The 27,137-nt window shown below is 38.9% G+C and overlaps 1 protein-coding gene, 1 non-coding gene and 1 pseudogene across 2 annotated transcripts; 1 reads left to right on the top strand and 2 right to left on the bottom strand.

Annotated features, from left to right (window-relative positions):
• Nucleotides 1-1,958: 1,958 nt before the first annotated feature.
• Nucleotides 1,959-3,363, top strand: LOC129721015 (phenoloxidase-activating factor 2-like). Its single transcript, XM_055673037.1, has 4 exons — nucleotides 1,959-2,066; nucleotides 2,127-2,200; nucleotides 2,252-2,681; nucleotides 2,775-3,363. The coding sequence occupies exons 1-4, from the start codon at nucleotides 1,986-1,988 to the stop codon at nucleotides 3,300-3,302; spliced, it is 1,113 nt and encodes a 370-aa protein (XP_055529012.1). The 5' UTR covers nucleotides 1,959-1,985; the 3' UTR covers nucleotides 3,303-3,363.
• Nucleotides 3,364-8,337: 4,974 nt separating this feature from the next.
• LOC129720234 (uncharacterized) lies at nucleotides 8,338-22,943 on the bottom strand (annotated as a pseudogene).
• On the bottom strand, nucleotides 22,332-22,450 carry LOC129726240 (5S ribosomal RNA). Its single transcript, XR_008728289.1, has one exon. It is a non-coding gene; the product is annotated as a 5S ribosomal RNA (ribosomal RNA).
• Nucleotides 22,944-27,137: the final 4,194 nt, after the last annotated feature.

Here is a 27,137-nt window from a genome sequence, read left to right as displayed (position 1 = left end):
CTGAGTCTGACCGCTAGGTGGATTAATTTGGGTTTCTTCAAAGAATTTTTAGTTGTTAACCGCACTGCGGTTAAAATGTATTGAATAGTTCACATAGGAAACTCCAGTTTTCTGACTGTTTTCACCTAATTGTTTTTGTTTCATAAGAATTACTTGGGTAGGGGCTATGCCAAGTAATTTTGTCAAAGAAATTTTGATCTCATCAACAGTTTGATCGTTGGTGAAACCTTTCAAGACAACCTTGAACGGTTTGGCGTTCTTTGTGTCGTAGGTGAAAAAATTGTTCATCTCGTCAGATAAATACTGAACAAGACGGTCACGACCCTTTATTGAGTCGGCTTATAACTAAGCGGTATTCGCCTCTATGGCCAATTTGATAGATAACTTTAACGTCAGAAACAAACGTTGAAAGCTTCTTTTTGAAAATATTTGATTCAGAAGAAATAGTTACCACAATAGAAGTAGTTTTCTTTTTAAAAAGAATGACATTTTGTATTGTTTCATTAGTAATCACTTTCATTTCACCGGCTTCTTGCTTGGGTAAACTATCAAAAAGGTTTTCACTGCAGACATTCGAACTGTCCGAGAGAGAATGCTCTCTCTTTCTTCTCGTAGTGATGCGCGGTTCATTTTTTCGCCCTGTCATTTCAGGTGAAACGAATGTTAAATTTTAAAGTAGGTAGTCTGGATAAAGACTGATGTGAAATAACTTTCAAGTTGCCTTTAAAAGACGCACTGAATAAACACAAACTTTGGAGCTATAGGCATTCGAAGACCAGTTCACAAGCAACCAAAAACACGTCTAATGTGTAGGACATTTCAAGACGCGACAGTGCTTACTTAGCAGCAGTATTACAGCGTATAGCAGCAGCAGCTATGGCAACGGATAGCAATAGTAGTTGCAGCGGGTATCAGCATCGATAGTGGCAGGGCCAGCTGATGCAGCGGCGTTCCTTCAGTAAAAGTTGCCTTTGTGCGGTAGCGGCAGCATCAGTTTTAGATACATTAGACGGCACTTCCTCTAATGAAAAGTTGCCGTATTTTGACAACACACTGCAAACTGAATTTCGGTGCGCTACATTTTTTTCTTTGGCACAAAATTTTAAACATATTCAATGCAAATAATGTAACAAACAACCTTATGTAGTGCTACGTCAACCTTGCGGTCATGGCTGCATACAACCCTTATGATTTTTTAAAGGTTGAAATTACTATCTACAACTTTGCCGAAGACACTGCTTTTGTTCACAGTATTTGCATTCAACTGTTACTTTACAGGCAATTGTGGCACTTGTGCTACTATCCTATTGACCGTTATAACGACTGATTTGTGAGAACATCGTGCCATAAAATCAACAGGAATATCGTAGAACACAGTATTGTATAGTCTAGTCTGTATATGTATATGTTGCAGAAGAAGGACAAAAATATTGACGATTAAAGAGTGAAAGGTATCCATCAAGTTCCACCAGCTTCAATTGGGCGCACTTTGAAACTGGTTACTGTTAGCTCTATAACATCAATTCATAGTTTAAAATCGATCTTTTATTAATTCAACAATCTTGGAACAGTGAAAATCAAATTTCAAATATTTCAATATATTAATTTTACGTGTAGCCCTGTGTCGAAAATATATTCCAAGGTCGAGAACGGACGCTGACTTAAAGATTTGCATCCAGTACAATTTGAGCTCTGGGTTTCCCACTACTAGACTGATAAGCCCACTATGTTACGTATCAGTGTGCAAGAAAATTTGTTATGTTTGCAATCGGCCAACGTTTTACATTTAAGTTACTTTATATGAAACTCTTTTAGTCCAAATTATTCTACGAAAATATATCAATAAATAATTAGATGATACTCAAAGCGTCAGAAACTTTAATTCTGAAGAATATAACTTCATTCTCATCACAACTAAAGTTCAATTAGCTATATATATTCACTCCTATCACGAGTATCTCTCCAGTATCACACAGAGAGTCAGCATGGAACAGTGGTTACAATTTACAGTACTAGTTTTGTTATTGGCAGCAAGTCAACATTTCATCAAATCAGTGTACAGTCAGGTCAGTTTGAACAAATTTTCTTCGAACGATCGCATTCTACGGAGAATTCCCCTGTTATAGTGCGATGGAGAGTGCGTACCTTTGGCGAAGTGTCGTAACAGCGACTTTGGCGGAATCGGAATTTTTAACGTGCGGTAAGATATGACATTGTTACATTATTCTCGTACCTGAAATAACACTTTTAGGATTGGAGACGATGCCAATAACCAGACCGACTGCAATCATTATTTAGAGGTATGCTGTGACAAAGATAAGGTTATTTCCAATATTACTCGGCCAGTACAGCAAGATTTTAATAACACAAGATCAAGGGATGATGAACCAAATCCTTCGGAATTTGAAAAATGTGGGAAACGCCAGATGGATGGAGTTGGATTCCGCGTAGTGTCAACTGATAGAGAATCACAATTTGGCGAATTTCCGTGGATAGTGGCGTTGTTTTACCAAGAAACTGAACTTACTGACGATTTGCAATATTTTTGTGGCGGTTCATTGATCTATCCGCACGTAGTCCTAACTGCTGCTCATTGCGTAAATGATCGACTAAACGAGAAACTTATAGTCCGTGCTGGAGAGTGGGATATGAGAACTACAAATGAGGTGCTACCATATCAGGTTAGTAGAAGCTGTACTTAGTGTAATAATTTACATTGAACCTCACATAACGAAGGAATTAAAAACAATTTTTGATACATTTTTCCATTTCAGGAACGTGATATAACTCAAGCCATTGTTCATGAATATTATAATTCGCAATTTTTGTTTAACGACATTGCTCTGCTGATTTTGGAAAAACCATTTGAAGCAGATGAAAATGTGCAGCTTATCTGTTTACCACCACAAGGATTGACTTTCGACAGTGATGAGCAATGTATTGCAAATGGTTGGGGCAAGGAAAACTTCGATTCAGTCTCCAATCAAGTGATTTTGAAGAAGGTTGAACTGCCGGTTGTTACTAACAAAGATTGCGAGGCAGCCCTAAGAGAGACGCGCCTCGGAAGAAGTTTCAGGTTGCACGGGTCTTTTATGTGTGCTGGTGGTGAAGAGGACATTGACACGTGCACTGGCGATGGAGGTTCACCACTGGTTTGTCCAATGCCAGATGAAGTAAATCGATATTATCACGCAGGTATCGTTGCATGGGGAATTGGCTGCGGACAGACTGATGTTCCTGGAGTTTATGCGAAAACAAGTCTGTACACAAACTGGATAGAGAATAAACTATCGGAATTATAAGCTTTTCTTGTTAATTCTATACGAATTGGGTTCTAACTGCAATAAAAATATAACTAGCATTGCAAAATGTTGCAAAACGCTTTTCAACTTTCACGACTAATTGTTACTTCAGGAAATCTGTATTTTCTAGGTAAAATTGTATTCGCATGAGAAAACAAGAAGAGGGATTTAATGCTTTTAGTGCAGTCCGACTATTCAAAAATCTTAAGATTTGTTTGTGTATTCGTGTGTATGTTTGTTCCACCGTAACTCTGATTTGCCGAAAGTAGTATGCGTGTAGCTCACACAAAGGAGGTGGTCGGAGATAGACTGGAAGAGGGTCTTAATTCAGACCTATAATTGGAAATTTCAGCACACACCTGCGCACAAACGAAAACAGCCTTCGAATCATGGACTTCGCGGCCTTCAAGAGCATGGCTATATGTAGTACCTACTGCCAGCATAACCTTCCATATCGGTACATCTGGAGATCACCACAACAAACTGAAATACAAATCGATCACGTTTAAATTTACGGAAGGCACTTTTCGGATATTATCAACGTCCAAACTTATCGTGGCGCAAACTTCGAATTTGACCACTATCTCACTATCTGGTCAAATTGCGCCGAAGACTTTCGGTTGTCAACAACATCCACTACCGTCGCCCGCTACGGTATAATCTGGAGCGACCTAAACTCCCCGAAGACGCTACTTAGACACTAAGCTTTGAGGCAGCGTTGCCGGATAAGATGCTGGTTACTAAAGCCCCTCTGGAGAACTGCTGGAGTACTGTTGAAGCAGCCATTAACAACGCGGCGAAAGGTGTTGTTGAATTCGTCGAGACGAATCGACGTAACGACTGGTTCGACGAGGAGTGTCAAACGATTCTAGACGAGAAGAATGCAGACCGATTAAGGCCACGATGGATGGTGCACAGAGATGTGTGAAGATTTCGGGTGCAGTATCAGGCCCGTTTGAAACTCGTGAAGGACTTCGACAAGGTGACGATCTCTCCTGCCTCCTGTTCAATATTGCGCTTGAAGATGTTATGAAACGTGTGGCGCTTGACATGCGAGCACAATCTTCAATAAATCCAGCCAGTTCATTTGCTTCGTTGACGACGTGGACCTTGTCGGTAGGACGCTCTAAGCGGCTGCCCTCTAGGGTAGTTCTCTACGAGCACAAGGCATTAACAATGCTCGCGGTGGACTTGCAAGCACTTGCAGTTTTCGAACAACTTAGGTGCTTAGGACCATCTTCGGCGAATTATGTGACGATGGCGCATGAAGATGAAGGATGACCCAAGAGCTGGCGCAGTGAGTCCAGTATCCAGAAAGTCAGTAAAAGGGTACAATGTGCGGGACATGTTATAAGAATGCCGGACAATAATTCCGAAAAAATGGTGTCTGTTACGGATCCGGCCGGTACACGACGTAGAGGCGCGCAACGAGCTAGGATGTTGGATACGTGGAGTAAGATCTCGGAAATGTAGGATGCTTGAAAAGTGGAGACAAGCTGCCATAGACCGAGTGCGTTGGTGTAACATTGTGACGCAGGTGAAATCCCGACGGAGGTTCTACCAGGAAAGTAAGTAAGCGCCATCCGCATCCAAGTACAGGTCAATGGAGAGGTGTGTGTAGGAATATGTTGACGTGATACTCACTTAATTGGAAGCCGAGAACGCTTCTGCACTTCCACGGGAAATCACTGGGAGATTGGAGAAAAGAGTTCGTTTTGGTGAACGATGCGCCGAGTTCGAGTGCCGGATCCCAAGCATGGAAAATATCACTCACTCACAAATTTTGCGAAAATGTGATATAATATTATTAATGTGTAATATGAAATCAATTATAATATTGTGTAAGGATGTTGATGAGTCCTGAAACTATGACCATCAGCTTTCCGCATATGAAAATATTTCAATTGTGTGTTACAGATGAAAAAGGCCGAAATCGTTCACACCGTATGAGTTGTTAGCGACGAGCCACTCAATCGCCCTTTTTGTTTTTAATTTTATCAATTTTTTTTTCCCATGTGCAAACTCACCTCTCAATAAACGAAAAAAAATATTTGTGTCGCTCTTTCACCTCTAAAAAGTTGAAAAAATTATGTTTCTATTTTAAACTTATTCAACTACCATAAAGTAATTTAATTACAAAACTAAATTGGTTTGGTTTGGTTTCGACCAAACAATTTTGATATATGGGATTTTTTCATGTATAGGTTAAAATTGGATAATAGTGTTTATTTAAGAAAAATTAAAAAAAATTAGAAAAAAAAAATTGGATAACAGTGTTTATTGTTTCCTATTAGTTAAGGAAAATTTTTAATTCATCTTCCTCGCTTATCGTTCGGGTTATTTTAAGGCAGCAAGTCCAGATTGAGCTTCAGTAACAGCGAATTAGCTACTGATTCGACTGACAAATTCATCTTCTTACCAGTCAGCATTAACTTAAGAGCACTGAACCCGCGTTCCACTGAAACTTGTGTTGCTGAACTGGATAACACTATCATTGCAACTTTGTAGAGCTCTGGATTGGTAATTTTTTTGAGCTTCCCAATAACTGAGCAAATCGAAGTGCTTTTCTGGATCCTTACTATTAGAAGGTCCTGAAGTAAATGTTTCGATGATAGGTACCTTATCCCTCATCTCCATTTTTTAAAGTTTTTAAATGAATGACATATGGTTTGTAACGGCTGTATTAATTGACGGATCTTCGTTGAAAAATTCTGTCAATATTTTTTCCAGTTCTTGAGTATCAGGTGCGGTGGGTTCATATACTGTTTGATCAAAACGTCGATGTATTTTAAAAAGAAAATCCTGAAAATAAATGAATATATATATATATATATATATATATATATATATATATATATATATATATATATATATATATATATATATATATATATATATATATATATATATATATATATATATATATATATATATATATATATATATATATATATATATATATATATATATATATATATATATATATATATATATATATATATATACTAGTTGACACGGCAAACTTCGTCCCGCCTATTTTTGTGCTTAATTTAATAATTTTCAAAATTCCAAATTCATTGATGTCTTGTGATTTGTTTATATCGTTTGAAATTATTGGTTTTATCGGAATGACAACATCCTCGACTTTTGCCTTTAGCAGTCTTCGTCGTTGCACGTCGAACAAAGTGTGCGAGAAAAACACGTTTCCGCGGTACCTCTGATTCTCATGTTTGGATACAAACATACATTTCCCGCGCTGTATGTTAGCACAAATTTGTGAACATTGTTCTAGCTGATGTTTTCTTCTGAGCAAGTAAAAATCCAGTGTGCTAGGTTCTAAGTTTTGGCTGTGCAAGCGGCGTTGCATTTCGAATCATTTGTAGGTACCATCATGTCAGTGGCGTAGCTATGGTTTGGTGGGCCTGGTGCGGTAACAAAAATGTGGGCCCCCAATGAAAATGACTGGACAGTTTTTTCTCTCATGAAAGGAATTGAGAGAAACAAAAAAATTGTTTTTTTATACTTATTTATTCCGTTTTCCGCAAAATCGAAAATAAGGTTTATTCAGATACTCACTTTCCGTGCTTTTTAATTGGCAGAATCAGAAATTATATAGTCATGCGTGAACGCGGATTATTTCCCTCGCTCTGTTTAATGTTAGAAACATAGCAACACAGATAGGAAAACTGTTCCATTATTCATCTCAGCTTATAGTTATAAAACGAAAACTCAATTGCAAACTAGAAAAAAACACATATTTTCTAACTATTATATTCTTATTAGTTCACTTTAGATATCTCATGAAGTAGAATCCTCAAAAACTAAAATCTCTGAATTTGTTATTATGGTCCGGAATCTACACTTAAAAACTTATTTATTTCGATCATCTAACCAAGAAAACGAAATCTACCCATTGCTTTATACGGCTACAACGGGATTCATTCAGCAGCCAACCAAAGTTTTTTTCATCATTTGCGGACTACATTTTAATTATTGATCACTAAACAAAATCACTCACTACACTAAGATTACTTTAATTTTCAAAATGTTCACCTTAAATTTCCAAAAACAAGTTTTAAATTTGAATAATTCCGACATGATTGACATAAACCGACAGCACGACAGTGGATACCTAGACTACCAATTTGCGCGTGAACAACTACAGCGAATACCTAGCTAACCTACTACGACGGTATGCGGCAACGTTCATTAACAGAGTGATTATATAACTGTGTGATGAATATGGGGGCGTCATTAGATGAATAATTAAGCAGTGGTTTAGGTTTTGAGATGAGTATGGGAATGTTTTGAAAAATGGTTCGTTTTACAAAATTCAGGATAAAACTAACTAAGTCTACCAAATTTCTATTGATGAGCGATTCTATGAGAGCATGTAATCATATTTTGTTTATTTGTTCAACGATTTCGTGTAAATCTGGTGTTTACTCCATGCATTCGTCGTGAACGCCAAATGAGATGAATAACTAAACAAATACCCTAGAGAGCGTTTTCAGCATCGCAAAAAATCGCTCCTTTGTTACGTGTTTCCACGTTGCATCAAATGTTTTCTGCGATCGGAAAACATTCAACTTCGGCGTCAGTCGAATCACAAATCATGTGAAAAATGAACATCGGTATCACGTTTACTCTGTCCGTGTGGATCACGAGCGCAGAGTGGCGAGCACAAATACATGAGGTTGAGTTCAGATGGGCATGTTGACCGTCTCGGTATTCGCAAGATTTTGGGGCCTCTTTGAGTGGTGGGCCTGGTGCGGACCGCACCAACCGCACCCCCCCAGCTACGCTACTGCATGATGTGTAGAACATCATGATTTGTAGTACTACCTATGTTTTATTACGACGTTCTCAAGTGACCTTTATTTGTTTCTTTTGCAAGACTGCATGCAAAATGCTGTATATAAACTGTATTATTCTGATTCATCTGTTCTCTATAGTTGAGGCCGTTGGTTTGGCTCAAGTTTTTTTCTTCTATTTGTTCGGCGTGCAGTTAAACCAAACCTAGCGCTAAAACTCACTATTCCGAGTAAATATCATTCAAAGTTTGACCATCTCGTATGCTTTCTGCAAGTGGTTAAAGAGAATTTTTGTTTTACTGTCGTTAGGGCATCTTCAGCGGTGGTCCAAATCGTTGTTTTGTTATATTTTTTTGGAACAAACTCAAATTCACTGCTGCACCGGTGGTGTAAATTTTGTTTTATACCAGAGCTAAATTGAAAAAATTTGAAACTGGTATACGTTTTGGTCTATTTTGTCACTTTTTGGAACAAGAAATAGATCGTTCTAAAACCCTTTGTACGCTGCCAATAGGTGGGTAAAATGTCATATTTCAATTTAATACCTCATTTTTAGCTATTTCCATATAAGCGCTTGCGAGTGTTGGGGAATAAACAAAGCAAAGATTTTTCATGACAATTCACAATTCGTTTTTGTGGCTTTTCTGAAGAAGAAAATGAACAGGTTTGTCGTTTTTGGCTTCAAGGAATTCGACCAGCAAAAGGGGGAATTATGGAAGACCAGAACCGTAGGTTCAACTACTTGGTTTGCAACCATCAGCCACCAGGATAACAAATATGTTGGCTACAGTGATGCCACATTTTCATCTGTACTGGGAGCTGCAAAAATCTTTTCATCTGTACTATTTCCGGGAAAAATCTGTATCAAAATCTGTACCACTGGCGCAAAGTTTTATTTTCTATATTTTTGAAAAAAAAAACAGCTTCAACGCGAATTGTTTACAGAAAACTGTGACTGCGTTGTCTCAGTTAATAATAATTCCAAACTAGGGTAACGGGGGTATTTTGGCCCACATGCATATTTTGGCCCACCCGGTAACATTTTACGCATTTTATCTGATAAACTCAATTAATATTAGAAAATTATGAATGCAACATTGAATAACACACATAAGAATCATACTACACTATAATTTTCGGCGAAAAACTGGCTCTAGGTAGTGTTTTTTTGGAATTAGTTCATACATATTCAAAGTCATGGCTGAGTCAACCCAAAGTCAAGAGGAAATGGTAATATACAAGTCAACGTCCGGAAGCTATTGTAACAAATATGTATGCTTTTGAAACAATTCGTTGTTGTAGTAACATCAATAAAATGTCATAGAAACAGTTTGTATACTCTAACATGTTGGAAAAAGTTGAAAAAGTGGTTAAACGCATGGCCGAAATATGTTTGCCTCTTTCTGAAGCAAATATATTTTGGCCATGCCAAGTTCTGACATCGCTTTGATTACCGTTCTGCCGTTGCACGTGAACAAAGAAGCAGCTTGTGACAATTTACAGGTAATTACTTCTTAATTTATCACATTTAACGATATGAAATTAGATAAGAATGCTTGTCAAACCGCTATAAGCCAAATCATTTCCTTTTTAGATGCCTAAAACTCACAAAAATTCACAGCAGAAGGATGTTCTCCTCAAACCCACTATTTTTGCTCTAAAAATACCGATGATGATCTTAAATATAATTAGTCCGAACTATTTCCATACACGTCTGTAGATATACAGGTGGGCCAAATTAAAAATTTGGTGGACCAAAATATGTTTTTAGTACTTTGTAGAAATTTTGATATTTCTAGGATATTTTTAAATATATTGCATTGTTGAACGGTGTATATTAAAATAGACACTTAGTTTTTAACAATGGTATAAAAGAGTAGGTATTTATGTTGAAAAATTGTGTTTGTTTTTAATGTACTGTGCGAACACTTCCCAAAGCTGGCCAAAATACCCCCGTTACCCTACTAGCTCGATTGTCAATAAAACTTTTGAACACTTAAGAATGGGACTCGCCTCAGTTATGCATATTACCGAGCCATTGCGGTTCAATCTCCTGAAAATTCGGCCAAAAAACAACGAAACCCATAATTCAGCAGCACTGCCGATGTTTCGGATATTTTGTGTGAACATTTCAGTTTGGTTAAATCGAGATTTACGACACGCTACGTAAAAGCTACCGTTTTTTAACCGAGTGGTGCCATTCTCGGCAGCAAATTACCAAGATTTGTCAGTAAATTCGATTGCAAGATCGCATTCATTGTGTCGTTGCAGAATCGGTAGAAAAGTTTTTTCTAATCTTTTCTAACCATTTAAAAAATCTGTACTTTTTCTAGAAATCTGTAATCTGTACGGTACAGAATCTGTTCCGAAAAAAACCGAGAAAATCTGTACATTTCCAGATAAATCTGTAAAGTTGGCAACAGTGGTTGGCTATTCGTTAATCACCTTAATTGTAGTGGGAATAGAGGAGACCTCAAGAGGCCAGAAAAATGTTCCTCGAAGAACTGAAAACGTGCAAAATGCCGGCTTGTTCCAATATCCTGAAAACCTAACCCAAGTTTGAAGAGCTGTAAGATTCTGAAAGATTGATGAGACGAAAACGGAAGATGACCATCTATGCGATCAAATATTTTTCGCTATCCTCCGAAGCCCTACTTGTAGCAGAAATTTTTCGATCATACCAATCCATCCTGAGAAATGTCACTGACGCTCGGGTCAAACCGTCAAATATATAAAGTTTTGTGGATATAAAGTGTCTTGCCAAAGTAATCGTTTAATGTGCGTAAAAATTATCGAATTTCCGTTTGTTAAATATTTCCGTTTGTTAAATATTGACGTTGGTAAATATTTCATTATAACAAGTCTCATAAACTGAATTGTTGACAGTGTGATAGATGTCAGCGGTTTTAAAACAACAAGATATACAACACCGGTGCAGAGAACGAAAAGTTGGTTTTACCACAAAAAATGAACTCAAAGCTCTTATTAGTCATCAACTATATGTACAATTGACTCAAATTGGATTGCAATTTAAAGATCAATCTCTTCTCTAACCATACTGAATAGTTTCTTAGTGCAAATTTTCAAGTATAATTGTTAAATTTAAATCAAAGTTTGAATGTCAGGTAATGCCATATGGCATAATTCGCCGGGAATGGGTTGAAAAAACGGCGCTTGGTTCGGTTTGGTCGCACGCCGATCTTCTCAAAATCACCTTCCATCGTTCTTTGTCTTCAACGCAAAGGATATTTTTGGCGGTTTTTGTCGATGCAACTGGAACAGAATCTTCAGCCACTTGCTAACGTATCACGTCAGCCAAAACAGTGAAGACATAGTACACTGTGATTTCCTTACAGTCCAATAGCTTCATACCAGGCGAGACGTACGATGCAACGAAAAAAGAGCACCTGCCAAATTAGCACCGACAGGCACCGTTCTGTTTCACAAATTTTAAAACCTATGTGCACAAATCTTCGAACATCGTGTTCAGAACGCATGTCATCTCAACATGTTTATGTGTATCTCATATTCGGGCATGTTAGTAAGAAACGGTGAACTACGATGGCAATCACGCGCTCGTTCAACAAAAACGTAGGATTTTTACACGGCGTGCACATGTGGGCATGTTTTGCGGAAGACTGGCCATTAGTACATCACCTCTATTCCGAAAATACTCATATTGGTTGGTATTCAGTTATTTTCGTTGTTTTCCAGAAACTGAAAGTGGTCATCTTCGAATTCAAGATGGTGTCCAGGGTCAATGTTTGGTTTCTATACATTATTTCGATTACGGAAATATTCATATGTAGTAGTATTCGGCTGTTTCCCAGAAGTTGCCATCTTACAATACAAAATGTTGTCTGAGATCAATTAGCTCCATGCATCATTCTGGTTAAAGAAACACTCATATTTGGTGGTATTTGGTCACTTTAGGCTTTTATTCAGAAACCGGAAATCACCATCCTGCATTTTAAAATGGCATTTGGAGACAATTTCTGGCCCCTGAGCGTCATTCTGGTTCAAGAAACACCCATAATAGGTGTTATTTAGTCATTTTCGGCTGTTTTCCAGAAACCGGAAGTCACTATCTTAGAATTCTAAATGGTGTCTGTAGTCGATTCCAGCTCCTGTGTATCATTCTGGTATCGAAGCATCTCATATTGGATTGAAATCGGCCATTTTTGGATGTTTTTCAGAAAGCGGAAGTCGCCATCTTGGATTTCAAAATGGCATTTGGAGACAATTTCTGGCCTCTGAGCGTCATTCTGGTTAAAAAAAAAAACACCCATATTAGGTGGTATTTGGTCATTTTCGACAGATTCCCAGTCACCGGAAGTCGCCATTTTAAAACTCAAAATGTTGGAGGTCAATTTGTGGTTTCAGTACATCATCACGATTTCGGAAATACCCATATTTGGTGGTATTTGGTCATATCCCGCTGTTTTTCAGAAACCGGAAGTCGCCATGTTGGATTTTTAAATGATATTTGGAGACATTTTCCGGATAGAAACCGGATGTTTCCATCTTAAATTTAACAATGGCGTCTGGAGTCGAAAATTTTTCTTGCTCTCAAAAACCTCAACATAACAAATTTGGTTCCATTTATTTGTTTAGTTCTCGAGATGTGCAGAAATTTGTGTTTCATTTGTTTGTAACTCCTCCCTCACATAAGAGGGAGGGGTGACGAACCATTATAGACATATTTGTTACCTCTTTAAACATTTACATGCCAAATTCGGTTCTATTTGATGGATTGGTTCTCGAGCTGTGTGAAATTTGTGTCTCTTTTGTATGGGACCCCTCCTTTTTAAAAGAGGAAGGGGTGAGAAACTGTTATGGATATATTTGAAACCTCTAAAAACATCCACCTGCCAAATTTGGTTCCATTTACTTTGTTAGTTCTCAAGATGTGCATAAATTTGTGTTTCATCTGTACCTCCCTTCCAGAAGAGGATTAAGAAAGAGGCGCATTACATTTCAAACTTGTACGAATAAATGTATAGAAAACCTACACGTGTTTGCGTTTCCCTTGTTCAAAGCTGTTCAAAGTTGAGTATGCCGAATTATATGCTGAACTTGATTTGCCAACACTACCAAGAATGTACCGGCATCAGTGGGATTTCTAACAAAAGTAGCCTGTCGTATCAAGCAAACAAATTTAGGTCAATATTCGAGCATTAGTAGAATCTACAACATGTTCCATTCGTTATACTCAATTTTGAAAAGCTACATCATTTTTCAGAGATATCCTAGCTTTTTAATCTTCTAAAAAATTGTTAGACATCAAAAAACCTTTCTTCTGAAATTAAGGAACGTATTGTTTAAGCCACTTTGAGTTCTCTAGCAAGGGATATGCAAAAAAGTATGTTTTCCCATACAAGTGTTCATACAAATTTGAAATGCAATGCACCAAGCTAAGACGATTAAGCTATGAAGTTTATTTTTTCTATACAACGACGCTCTTCTCTAATAAATAAACATCTAATATATTAACATGTCACTCTTTTTGATCCCAGAAAATTGAAACGAGGATCCAAATAGACGCATGCCTTAAACTGCATGCTATTTGTGATTTTTTTCAAACGTCGTTGAAAGGCTTTCAATAGTTTTTAGGCCGGCGGGTTATAATGCAAGACAATTTTGTTAGCTTAGCCTGGCATACTAGCCAACAAGCGTAAAATTCGCTTAGTGCGACGTGATGTTTTTGCAATTTAAGTGTTAGAATAAATGGTGCTTCAAATGCTTCACAGAATTTTTTAATAAATTTGCAGTGCGTAGTGAAATCTGTAATTAAATGTGTAACAAAAAATATTTGAAACTTTGGTATACTGTTATTAAAATGCAGCCTAATGAAGCATAAATTCAACTCGCTTACCAATTTCTGGATAAGTTTTTTTATCAAAACAAAAAAAGGTTTCTGCGTCATTAGCGACTCAGCATTGCGAAGGTGCTATTCCAACGAGTTTTGTTATTAAGTGGTGGTAAATGAGCATCGTGCAGTTTCGTAAATTTGTAGTACTCTTGCTGGCGCAATTTCACTTCAATTTTTTGAATGTAAATATTCGTTTCTCGTATGGTTTTATTGCGTCCCAAACAGCAAGTTGCGCTGTGTGGGTAGCGCATCGTACACTATCCAAAATCATCACCATTGTTACGTCAAAAGCGTCATCCGGCAGGGTAAGGGAAAAATCATCAAACGAAAAATCATCGTACTCATCATCTGAATTTTCTTCCTCGTTAAAAAACAAAGTCTCATTAATGCAGTGGTCACCCGATTATATCTCACCCTGATGATTTTTGGCGTGATAAAATAGGGAAAGTGATAAAATCGGGAAATTTTTAAAAAAAAAATTTTTTTATTGAAGATGTTAAATCAGCGATTTTAATTTTTTTTGGAAAATTTATCTGTACAAACATATGGAAAAAGCTGCAGTTGTTTTTTCATAAATCGATATATCTGAATAATGACAAAAGATTGAGAAAGTTGTCAAGGGATGAATCTAAGAAAACTGTCTGAGCTTTTATAAAAAATATTAAAGAATTCAATTCGAGATCCTGTACTGAAAAAAAAAAAATTCAAAAACAAAAAGTGACTATAAAAAACCGATCATCACTATTTTTTCGAAACATTTTTTTTAGATAGATAATTCAGTTGCCTAAAACTTTTCTGAACAAACCTAAAAAAATAAAAAACCTAAAAAAATCGATGTAAAGTTGCAAATAAATTACAATTAGGTTTTTTATTCGTTCATGTTTTTGTTTGAATTGGTAAAATGAACTACTTGCTTTTTTGTAGCGCAGTACCATAAACAAAATATTAGATGTTCTCACAACACTAAACTCTGCCGAAGACAGCACGCTGATATCTCTCACATATTGCAACCAGAAAAATCTTAAAATGTGAATAACGATTTTCAATGCCTTCTCATAGAAAACTTTTTGTTGCTTGCAATATGTAAGAGATAGAAACATGATGTCTTCTGTAAAGTTTCTTGTTTTGAGATCACCTAATACTTTGCCTGAGACACCAAGCGTCTATCTTTATCTAATGAGAAAGTAAATATTCTATCTCACTTTTAGAAGGATTGATCACCCAGCTTTCTACATCAAAAGTTGCGTTTTCAAATATTTTGAAACTTCTCCGAACATATTATACGGTTATAATAAACATTCGTATCACTATTCAATTATTCGCACGATAACAGCAAAATGTAACATTGTGCATCGGTTGAATTTTTAATGTAAACTGCATCCAGAATGATACACAGAATTATGAAAAATATCTTAAATATTGAAGCGTAATAGAAAATCAGTTCATCCTGACATTTTTTTAATAAAATGTTTTATGATGATAAAATCGGGTGAAAAATGTGATAAAATCGGGTACAGATATAATCGGGTGATTACTGTACTATCATCATCTGGTTGCTCTTCGGAATCATAATCTCTTTCTTTTGCTTGACAGACTTCAGCGAAACACGAATCGTATATTGTAACATCAGCTGCCTCGAAAATCTTTTTCATTTCTTTCACTGAAGCCACGGTGGCTTCGCCCAATTATCATGATTGATAGAGTAAATATGATTAAGATTGACATTATAATCTTTCAAGACACCCACGATAAGCACTTTAAGATGCTCTTTCGTTTGAGTCTCCAAAGTTTCCTTGATAGCTATAAATTACAAATTCAAAAAATATAAATATATACAGACTATTTGTATTAATTCTTACCCAGGTTACGGACAACGACTTTGTTATCCACGATCGTTCTTACGTTGATGCCAATGAAGTGTCGGTTTCCCCTGGTTGCTCCATCAATTTCAAGTGTTATCAAATCTTGTCTTTGTGATTCTTGTACAATGAGGTTTCTAGCTCTATCCGCACACTTGTCAACTAACCCAGCCACACTCTTTCGGTTAAAAACAATTTCGGCAGCTTTGTAAAGCGGTTCTAGAAGGGTCCTGAAACCAACCAGCTCCGGAAAAGAGTATGGAAGGTGGTTGACAGTAGCCAGTTGGACCGTACCAAAAATGATTGTTTCTTTCGTTATATCCACTTGTAGTTTTTTTGCCTTTTTTTTTGGGAGTTCATCATTTTTGATGGGCAAGGGTAGTTGCAACGCCCTAAAAACGTTTGAATGTTGTGTGTTAATATGGCGTTTGAAGTTTCCTGGTACGAATTTTTCTTGCACATACCTACAACTCTCTTCGGCCGCACAAACATATTTTCCATTTTCATTTACTTTGATTACTACTTTGATGAAGTATTTCTTTGTGAATGACTTCTTTTCATTCTGTAATAAAAATAATAATACCTAAGTATTTTCTTCTCTTTTGGCATACATTATTACTTACTTGATCTAATGAATGAAGAAAACAGGAGTGAAAACTTAAAAATGATAACCGGGAACAAAAAAGAAAATAGCTGAAAAATCACGAATCAGCAAACACCGAACAGCGTTTGAAACTATCGTTGCGATCCAATGATTGCACTCACAAACGATAATTTTCTTGACAGGTAACTATGCAATGGACGTCTTGCATGAAAGAAATCAACCGTGAACAGAACCATGCATGAACTCTGACAAATGAATTTTTCATATTTATATAGGGGAACTGCTCCATTGTTCATCTTATGAAGCCGATATTAACGAAGAATGCACGGATTAAACACCAAATTTCACGAAATCATTGAACAAATAGGCTAAATATGCTTACGTACTCTTATGGAGTCGTTAAGCATTGAATCAAGGTTAATCATGATTGAATTACATTATCATGAATGAACGTAGCGGCAGCCCGTCGTAGTAGGTTACCTAGATATCCACAGCAGTTGTTTACGTGCAAAATAGGTAACCTAATTAACCACTACAGTGCTGTAGATTTATGTCAATTATGTCGGAATAATTCAACATTTTTAGTATGACTTTTTCGTATTAACAGAAACTGATTTGGCAACTCTTGATTTTCTTCAACGCAGTGAAAACAGATGAAAATACATACAGTTGAAATTTAGGAATTGTGGAAATTTATCTCATATATTTCTGCTAATTCTAGCTTGTTTTAGGAAATTTGAGGTGAACATTTCAAAGATTAAAGTATTTTTAGTATAGTGAGTGATTTTGTTTAGTGATTGAAACAAAAAGTGGTCCGCTTGTAGCTTGAAAAAGCTTGCTTGCTTGAAAGCTTGATTGATCACCACCGGTTGCCACTTCGTTACTGACCAGGATCGACCGGAATTGCACATGGATTTTATCAATTATTGCATGGGATTTTTGGCTATTCGATGTGCATCTCCAATGATCCCTGCATGCTGATCAGTACCGACGCCTGCCGGTCCAGAACGTAGATCAAAAGAAGGAAGGAAAGCAAAGTTAGTTCGATACTCGTTGCTACTAGAGAGCCGGATATACTCCTGCACACTCCACAAGCATCACGGGTATGGAGGAGATTTGTGTTAGTATGTTTTGTGGCATTCCTTTTCGAAATTTCACCGTATGTAGTATCGCGATTCTAATTCTATCGACGTACAAATGTTATTTCATTACGAGAACGGAGTGGAGGGTATGTAGGTGTGTATCGCGGTTCTATCGATGCAAGAGCAACGATATTTCAGAAGCATATCAATGTTCTCTATCGCAGAAGAAAACACATACAGATACCCCAAATGGTCCACCTTATAAGCAAAATATTGCTAAGCCGTCACCTCCAGGATTTAAGCTTAATCCTGAGGGTAACAATTTCGATAAAGAGTTTCCCAAACTACCAGGAAAACAATCTGCTTCCGCCAAAAAACAGTCATCGGAAACTGAAATACCGGCCACTGATGGACGTATCACATTCAAAATGATCGTTGAATGGATATTTACCACTTTTGGTCTATCTGATTCCCTCAAGAGTATGATTTCGGCTTGGCTTTCAACAATTTGCATGTTGGGTAAGCAACTAAGCACCAAATGGCCCCTCCTCGCGTTCGTATCCTTCGATGTCTAAATCAGACAGCCGAAGTGACGAATCGACAACAAGGATCATACAATGGAACTGTAGAAGCTTGATCCCCAAATTAGATAAATTTAAACTCCTGCTTCACGATAGCAAATGCGATATTTTCGCGCTATCTGAAACATGGTTGTCAACTGATACGACACTAGCCGTTCAAGACTTCAATATCATCCGTTTAGACCGAGGTAACTCTTATGGTGGAGTGCTTCTTGGTATTAAAAAATGCTACCCATTCTTCCGAATTCCTCTCCCAGCAATTGATGCAATAGAAATTGTTGCTTGCCATATAACAATTGCTGGGGAGGGCCACACTGTCGCATCAGTCTACATTCCGCCTAGAGCGGTTATTAACCGGTTGCAGCTGTCACAAATAACGGAACTGCTTCCGACTCCACGCCTCATCCTGGGAGATTTCAATTCTCACGGTACGGCGTAGGGCGCACCCAATGATGATAGCCGCGCTGTTCTTATTGAAAGCTTTCTCGATGACATCGATATGACCTTATTGAACATACCTGGGTTAGCTACGAGAATTGCAAGGCCTCCAATACGAGAGAGCACATGAGACTTGTCGATGTGTTCCTCCTCAATGGCTTTGGACTGCAAATGGGAGATTATTCAAGATCCCCACGGTAGCGACCATTTGCCAATCAGTATTTCGATTATGAACAGGCTCCATTCTGCTACCACAGTCGAAGTAGAGTATGATCTTACCCGGAATATTGATTGGGAAAAATTCTCGAACATAATATCCCAGGGTCTCGAAACAAACGAAGAGCTTTCCCCATCTGACGAATACAACTTCCTTGCAACATTAGTGCTAGATAGCGCGTTGCAATCTCAGACGAGGCCCGCCCCTGAGAGCAAGTTGAAAATTCGTCCCAACAAACAATGGTGGGACAAAGATTGCACCGAGATGAAAAAAGCTCTGAAAGCATCATACTTAGCATTCAGGAATGGTGGCTCAATTGAGCTCTATGATCAGTTAAGGGAGCTTGAAATAAAACAGTCTAAGCTACACAAACTGAAAAAAAGATCATACTGGCAAAATTTCATAAGCACGTTACCCAGAGATGCTTCTATGAGCTATCTCTGGAATACGGCTCGAAAAATGCGCAATAGGTCCGACAGTAATGAGGCTAATGAAGACTCTGAACGTTGGATCTATGATTTCGCGGAAAAGATATGCCCAGACGCTGTCCCATCACAGCAAAAATTCAGCGATACAACGGCTATTGAAGAACCAGAATTTACCATGTTGGAGTTTTCAATTGCCCTCGCGTCTTGCAAGAATATGGCTCCAGGACCGGACAGGATCAAATTTAATTTGATGAAAAACCTGCCGGACTCGGCCAAGCTACGATTTCTTAAACTGTTTAATAAGCTTATCAGGAACAATATGATTCCGGAAGCTTGGAGACAGGTTAAGATTATCGCAATCAAAAAGCCAGACAAACCTGCCGCAGATCACCGCTCGTAAAGGCCGATTGCGATGCTCTCATGCATACGCAAATTGCTTGAAAAAATGATCCTGCGTAGACTTGACAACTGGGCAGAAACAACTAACCAACTACCAGAGACCCAGTTCGGCTTTCGTAGGGGCAAGGGCCCTTACGATTGCCTGGCATTGCTAGCCACAGAAGCGGAAATGGCTCTTGGCAGCAAACAACAAATGACCTCGGTTTTCCTGGATATCACAGGCGCATTTGATTCAGTTTCAATCGAAATTCTTTCCGAGAAACTGCATCAGAGAGGATTCTCCCCTATATTAACAAACTTTTTGATCAACCTGCTGTCTGAAAAGCATTTACTTTTCAACCACGGCTCTTCAACAATAACACGAACAAGCTACATGGGTCTCCCCCAAGGCTCTTGTCTGAGTCCGCTGTTGTACAACTTCTACATCAGTGACATCGACACATGCTTGACGGACGGCTGTACAATGCGCCAGTTAGCTGACGACTGCGTTGTATCAGTCACGGCAACTCTAGCTGTAGACATGAAAAACAGCCTGCAAAATACGCTAGATAATCTGACCGGTTGGGCCAGTTGTCTTGGAATCGAATTCTCGCTTGAAAAAACGGAGATGGTAGTCTTTTCAAAAAAGCGACCACCACCTCGCTTAGAGCTAGTTCTGTCCGGAATACCCATCACTCAGTCACCTAGCTTCAAGTATCTAGGAGTATGGTATGACTCTAAGTGCACATGAGAAAAACATATCAATTACCTGAAGCAAAGATGCCAACCGAGAGTTAATTTTCTTCGGATGGTAACAGGAACATCATGGGGAGCGCATCCAGAGGATTTAATACGACTCTACCAAACCACTATTCTCCCCGTAATAGAATACGGCAGCATATGCTTCTGAGGAGTCGCAGCCTCACACATGCTGAAGCTAGAGAGGATACAATACCGTTGTTTGCGTATCGCTCTAGGCTGCATGCAATCGACACATACCATGTCTCTAGAGGTCATTGCGGGAGTACTACCACTCATAGAGAGGCTATTCGAGTTGGCTCTTCGTTTCCTCATCAGATCGGAGATAGCAAACCCAATGATAATCGAGAACTATGAGAGGTGTTTGGAAGTTGTTCAGAAACCCTGTATGTCAGTATACCAGCGGTTCATGACCATGGAGATAAACCCTTCGGTTGTTGCTCCATTCCGTGAGATTTCAACATCGCTCAACAATTCTTCTGTTGTATTTGATTTGACGATGAAACTAGAAATCCATGGAATTCCCGAACACCTTAAACCAACAGTTGTGCCATTAATATTTTCGGCAAAATTCGGCCACCTCCCAGAACAGAACTCCTTTTTCACGGACGGATCTGTGATGGATGGACAATCCGGATATGGCGTTTTTAACACAGATCATCACATATCCCGCAAACTGGCACAGCCTTGCTCCATATATGTAGCTGAATTAGCTGCCATACACAATTCGCTGCGAATTATCGAGCTCAAGAGACCAGGTAATTATTTCATCTTCTCGGACAGCCTCAGTTCTATCGAAGCTCTCCGATCGATTAAACCGGTCAAGCACCCGTCCTATTTCCTTCCGGAAATTAGACGGATATTAGAAGTGCTGGTTGATCGGTCTTTCATTATCTGCTTTGTGTGGGTCCCCTCTCATTGCTCAATCCCAGGCAATGAAGAAGCTGATTTATTAGCGAAAAGGGGTGCCATAGAAGGAGATATATTTAATAGACCGATCATCTATACCGAGTACTTTCACCTGCCTCGACAACTGGCCCTGGCAAACTGGCAGGAAAAATGGGATAGAGACGATCTTGGGCGATGGATGCACTCGATTTCGCCCAAAGTGTCTACAAAAGCTTGGTTCAAAGGGTTAGATTTAACTCGAGATTTCATTCGAGTTATTTCGCGCCTAATGTCCAATCACTATGTTGCAAACGCACACCTTTATCGAATAAACTTAGTCGATAGTAATCTGTGCGAATGTGGAGGGTACGAAGATATAGATCATATAGTCTTCGTATGCCCTAAGTACCACAGAGCAAGGACCAAGCTTATTGATTCTCTCCGAAAACAGAAAGTGACATTTACAATGCAAGTACGGAATGCGCTTGCTAGCCGCAACCCAGCGCTTGTAATACCTATTTATGACTTTTTAAGAGATATCAAGTATCGAATTTGATTATCTCCTTGCTTCTTCTTCTTATTTTTCCAACACAACCTCCATCAAAAAGTTTCACACTAATTCTGTTCCTTTTTTTTCTTTTATTGATCTTTTTAGAGACACATGAATCATCGCTTCTTTCTGAGAGACATGATCCACCAAACATAGATATAAGTTTTGATTTCTAAAGATATAAGGAACCATCACACCTTAACGAATAGTATTAAGAATTGATATTTACTCATACAGAGAAGAACTTTATTTATTATTGTTATTGTTACAGGCTCTACTCAAGCTGGCTTTTCCCTACTCCTAAATATATTCGGCCCCGTTATGCTTTGCGGTTGGGCCTAAATAAATATTAGAGTTAAAAAAAAAAAAAAAATGTTCTCTATCGCTAGGTGATTCTAGGGAGTGGTGATGGTGGTGATGAGGAGCCTGAGAATTAACCCATGCTTAAGTCCTTTGATAATTAAAAATGACCTGCTTCTAACAAGATTCGAACTCACGACCATCTGCTTATCAAGGCGGACTCTGTAACCTTGTGGCTACCAGCTCCCTCTTTTTAAAAGACCAACGACACGCGACATTCCCAAGCGGTCACCCATCTAAGTACTAATCGCGCCCGATGTTACTTAACTTCGGTGATCGGACGAGAACCGGTGTTTTCAACATGGTATGATCGTTGACAAAAAAAAAAACAAAAAGTGGTCCGCTTGTGATGGAAAACAATTTGATTGGCTGCTGAACGAGTCCCGTTTTAGCCGTTCAGAATGATACGTGGATTTTGTTTTCTGAGGTAGGTGATTGAAATAAATGAGTTTTCGAGTGCAAATGCCCGACTATAATATCAAATTTAGTGCTTTTAAGTAAGTTTTTGAGGATTATACTTTATGAGGAATCTAAAGTGAACTAAGAAGAATCCATTCCTAGGATTAGCAGATTGGCTTAAGGAGAAAATATACGTTTTTTCCTGTTTCCAATTGTGTTTACATGTTGAATGAGATGAATATACGGGCTGAGATGAATCATGGAGCAGTTCCCCTATCGACCTTTTAATTGAATATAAACCATTTCCATGAAGGCAGTTTACTCTGATCGAAAGCTTACATGATTCAGAATTGTGGAAAATAGCAAAGTGAAGCTTTTGCGATGCAATTTTTTCCATGCTTGCCGGATCCATAATAACAAATATTGCGCCTACGAGTTCATTATATCTCCCACGGAAATCATTACGCGATCCGAACTGATTTTTTTGATGAGGTAATACCGCGAAAAATAAAGCGCATACGAGGATATCGGACCTATGACTCAACTAAGGCAGACTCAAATACTCGGACATCTTCTTATGAATATGCATTTACCGGAACGTATCTTCCATTGAATCAAGTTTACGACAGCTACGAAAGATGTATCCACGTTAAGGCTTTTTTATTACTTCCTCCTGAAGTGACCCTACTTATACCGAAAACTTTAACGTGTTGATAACCCGGTCAACAGAAGTGAAAAAATGGAGCACATAGCTTCACAAACATTCCTGTTTATTTTGGTGCCTCTAGTAGATACAGAAGTGCGTGAAAAGACCGCAGAATTTTTGCTCGCCGGGTACATCGCTTCTACGTTTGCTAAGTGGAAAACTCATTCAAGTCCCCGAAAAAGTTATCTTTGTGCCCCTAGCTAGCAGGAATGGCCAAAAAACCCATCGTAGTTTTCCGTCCTTATTCAGGTGCACAACGGGAATCTTTCCAAGTAGTGCCTGCAGCTCGTGATAATACGCCTGCGTCACTTCCCGCTTTCGGTTTGTACTCCACCAAAAATTGTTCGCAACACTTTCCGTTTTGAAAACTTTTGCGGAATATGTAAATTTTGTAAACGTAAATGAAAATAAAAGAAGTTATGTGACTGCGCTTCCTTCTGTACCACACCTTCTGTATGGCCCTATGATTTGCTTACCTACCAACTCAGCACATAGCGCGACCCATGCGCATAGCAATTATGTTTATTTATTATCGAAACCCAATCACCAAAAAACCCGTGTCTCTGTGGCTCTGTGGTTAGCGATGTCGGTCGGCTAGCTCTCCCACACGGTTGTGATATCGGGTTCGGTTCCCGATCGAGTCAAGGAACTTTTCGAGCTGAAAATTTTCTCGACTCAGCACTGGAGCACGGTGTATCGTTATACTTTATCCTACACATGCAAAATGTGCCAAAAACAATATCGATAACGAATTCTCTCTCAACTATGATCTAGTTGATCCGAGACCGCTATTTAACCCCAAGGCTAAGCGTGCGATATTGTAAATCGCCAGAAAACAATGTAAAAGAATGCGTTCTCACTCGTCACCTCAGGTATCGCAGAAATAAATGAAAATGTTTACCTATGTTCAACTATATAAGACAATCTTGATTAATAAAGAATTATCATTACTCGCTGGAGCCCGACGAGAAGGCCGACTACTCCAACAGTAAAGTATTCTAGCAGCAAGTTATCCTTGTATTCTTACTAGCTACCCAAATGGCTAGGGCCGGATGGTAATTGCAGGAAAAAACATCCTTTATCTAGTCCAACTCCGAAGCCTGACAATCCACTTTCAAGAGATGAGTGTTGGTTTCTTTCGATCCTCTCTTTTCCATATACTTGGTTTTCGATGTATTGATCTCCAGTTCAACTCTTCTAGCATCCGCTTTAAGACTGGCGTAGAGTGCCTCCGTTGTCGCAAAGTTTCTTGTAATAATGTTAAGAAGGTTGACTCCTTTGCTGAAAATCGTGCCTCTCGTTTTGATGCGTAATCGTCGCATAGCCCCTCATGCAGCATAGTCGCGCAGCATAGTCAGGTTATATCTGTGGTAGAATGTATGACTTCTACTCAAAAGCAGATATCCCGAATGAGGTGTTCAGAACAGTAGAACTTGATTCCGTCGAGAGGCCCGCAGTGCACTCTCAAACTAATTTGGAAGCACATATTGCGGACTTATGTGCCGATGGTGCGGTTAGCAAATGATTGGACACGTGTAAGTTGAGACCTCATTGTGGTCATTCATTTCTGTCCAGCAACTACCATTACAACCTCCACGAGGTGCCGACCGGGATACGAGTAATCTTAGCAGAGATCGGATAACCAACCCCCGGCAGAAACTAGGGTCGTATGCTGACTGGGAAGGGGGTCGTAGGCGGCTGTATCCCCATAGTAGGAGCAGCGTACAGCAGCGTCTGACCCGGAGCGGGCGGCAGAATTCTGGAATGCTGCATCCGGCCAGCTACACTTAACATGGCAGCCCCTTCAGCAGGATGTAGGTATCGCGACTCTGGTAAGGTAGCTACGAACACGGAAAAAGATTAAGGTGAATGATGCGAAATAAGGTACTTGGAACGTCCGATCTCTCAATGAACCGGCACGGGCTGGCTTGCTTGCTCGAGAACTACAGCGGCAGCGGTCGAAATCGCAGCGATTCAGGAGGTGGCCGAATTCCGGAGAAAGAAATTCCGTGCAGTAGACCCATTGCACGCCAGAGAGCTGGATCAACGGATCGCAGAGCCGCAGAAGGACGGAGTGCAAGACATAAATGGGCAGTATCCGCGGCGCCATCGAAACGACTGCGAGAGAGGTGGTAAGTACGACGCATGAAAGACAGCGTAATGGCTGGTTCGATGCCGAGTGCCAGAGAGCGACAGATGAGAAGAACCGTGCCAGAAGCTGCATGCTCACAGCCAGCGGCTACGCGTCAGAACAGAGAAAGATACATGGGGAGCAAGAGCTGCCGAAAATAAAACCCACCGTCTGAAGAAGCGCGAGTACGAGAAGCAGGTGCTCGCCAGCGCAGGGAGCAGCTATTCTCAAAACGACGTGCGGAGATTGTATAGAACTGTCAAAAGAGTCAGAAGCAGGAATTTCCCTGTGTTGGTCATGTCATGTTCAGCTCAATTGGACTTCGAAAAGATATGCCTCAAAGCGGTCCAAGTTTCCCTATTTCGACTGATGAAGTTCATTAAATGTTCATTTCGATATCGAACTGGAACTGGGACGGTTGTCGGTATCGAGTTTACGTCAAGATCTGATGTTATCAAAAAAAAAAAATCGAAAAAAAATCAACTTTATGGGGGTTTTTTGATGAAATTTTTGGGGTGGAGAACTCTTTGTTGACCCAGCAAGTCCCAGGAAGCCGTTTTATCGGGATAACACCAGATCCCAACGCTTCATGCATTTTTAACACATTTGGCATTAAAAAATTCGATACCGACAACCGTCCCAGTGACATGTGACATCTGCTGGTTCATTATTTCTTGAAACCGCGGGACTTTGCAAAGGCGCGCAGTACACTTTAGATTAACGCGGGAGGTTTTTTTACGCGGGACATTTTGTCAAAACACGGGACTGTCCTGTGTCACTGTACACTCGCTGCAAAATGCGTCTTTCGCTAGCCTGAAAAAAAGAGTCCTCAGGAATGCCCTGCATATGGCTCTAGGATTCTTGAAATAATGGCACGGGACAATCAACGCGTTCGTTTCATTTATGAGTGCATGCTTTGTTGCCACTGAACTGAGTACTTCTGGTTGCTGAAAACGTATTTGAGTGTAATGAAGTGATAAGCAGCAACACTGCTCTGAGGTTTCCTGTGAATTTATCAGTATTTCTTGAATGGTATGGAATGATCATTGTTGAAAATTATATTTTTTGAGCTTTTATCAAACTTTACTCACTTCTCCAAATTTAACATAATCAACCCCTAATTAAGATTACTTCGAGTAAATTCAAATTTATTTTTTTTTGTTATTTAGAAACTTGTTCGATCAAATTTGATTGAGTTTTGACTGAGTTAGAATAATTTTTCGAAAATATATTAAATTGCAGCGGGCATGCAAGGGTTAACTTTGACAAGTATGTCAAAAGCTGCATTTTAGGACTCGTAAACATTGCCTAGTTTTGTAAGATCAGTATCTTTTGATTAGTATTTTTTATTACGAATTTCCAGGTGATCAATTTCACCCCACTGATCAATTTCACCCCATTCCACGGTAGGTATGTTCATCTTTCGAAGCAATTTACGTACGCCATCAACAATTCACAGTTTTTCTAAATATTTCTATTGTCGCTACTCTACAAAATTTTTAGCTAACAGTTTCGCTACCCAGCTCAAAAATTAACGGAATCGCTAAATCGCTAACTGAATTTTAGCGTCGCTAATTAGCGAATTAGCGAATTAGCGGAATGGTGCCCACCACTGGAAACTAGCTATCTTTCAGAAGGTACAGCTGAATATGTAGCAAAACTGCTCTCAAGTTCAGATTCATAACCAAAATCAGAAAATAATAACTTGTATTCGCTTCTGCGAAGGCTTTGCATTCATAAAGGCCTATTAATACTGTTGCATGCTACAC

The sequence above is a fragment of the Wyeomyia smithii genome, chromosome 2, assembly GCF_029784165.1.
Source record: "Wyeomyia smithii strain HCP4-BCI-WySm-NY-G18 chromosome 2, ASM2978416v1, whole genome shotgun sequence".
Lineage (NCBI taxonomy): Eukaryota > Metazoa > Arthropoda > Insecta > Diptera > Culicidae > Wyeomyia > Wyeomyia smithii.
The sequence above is the reverse complement of the archived record's forward strand: the minus strand, read 5'-3'. Positions and strand labels throughout refer to the sequence as shown.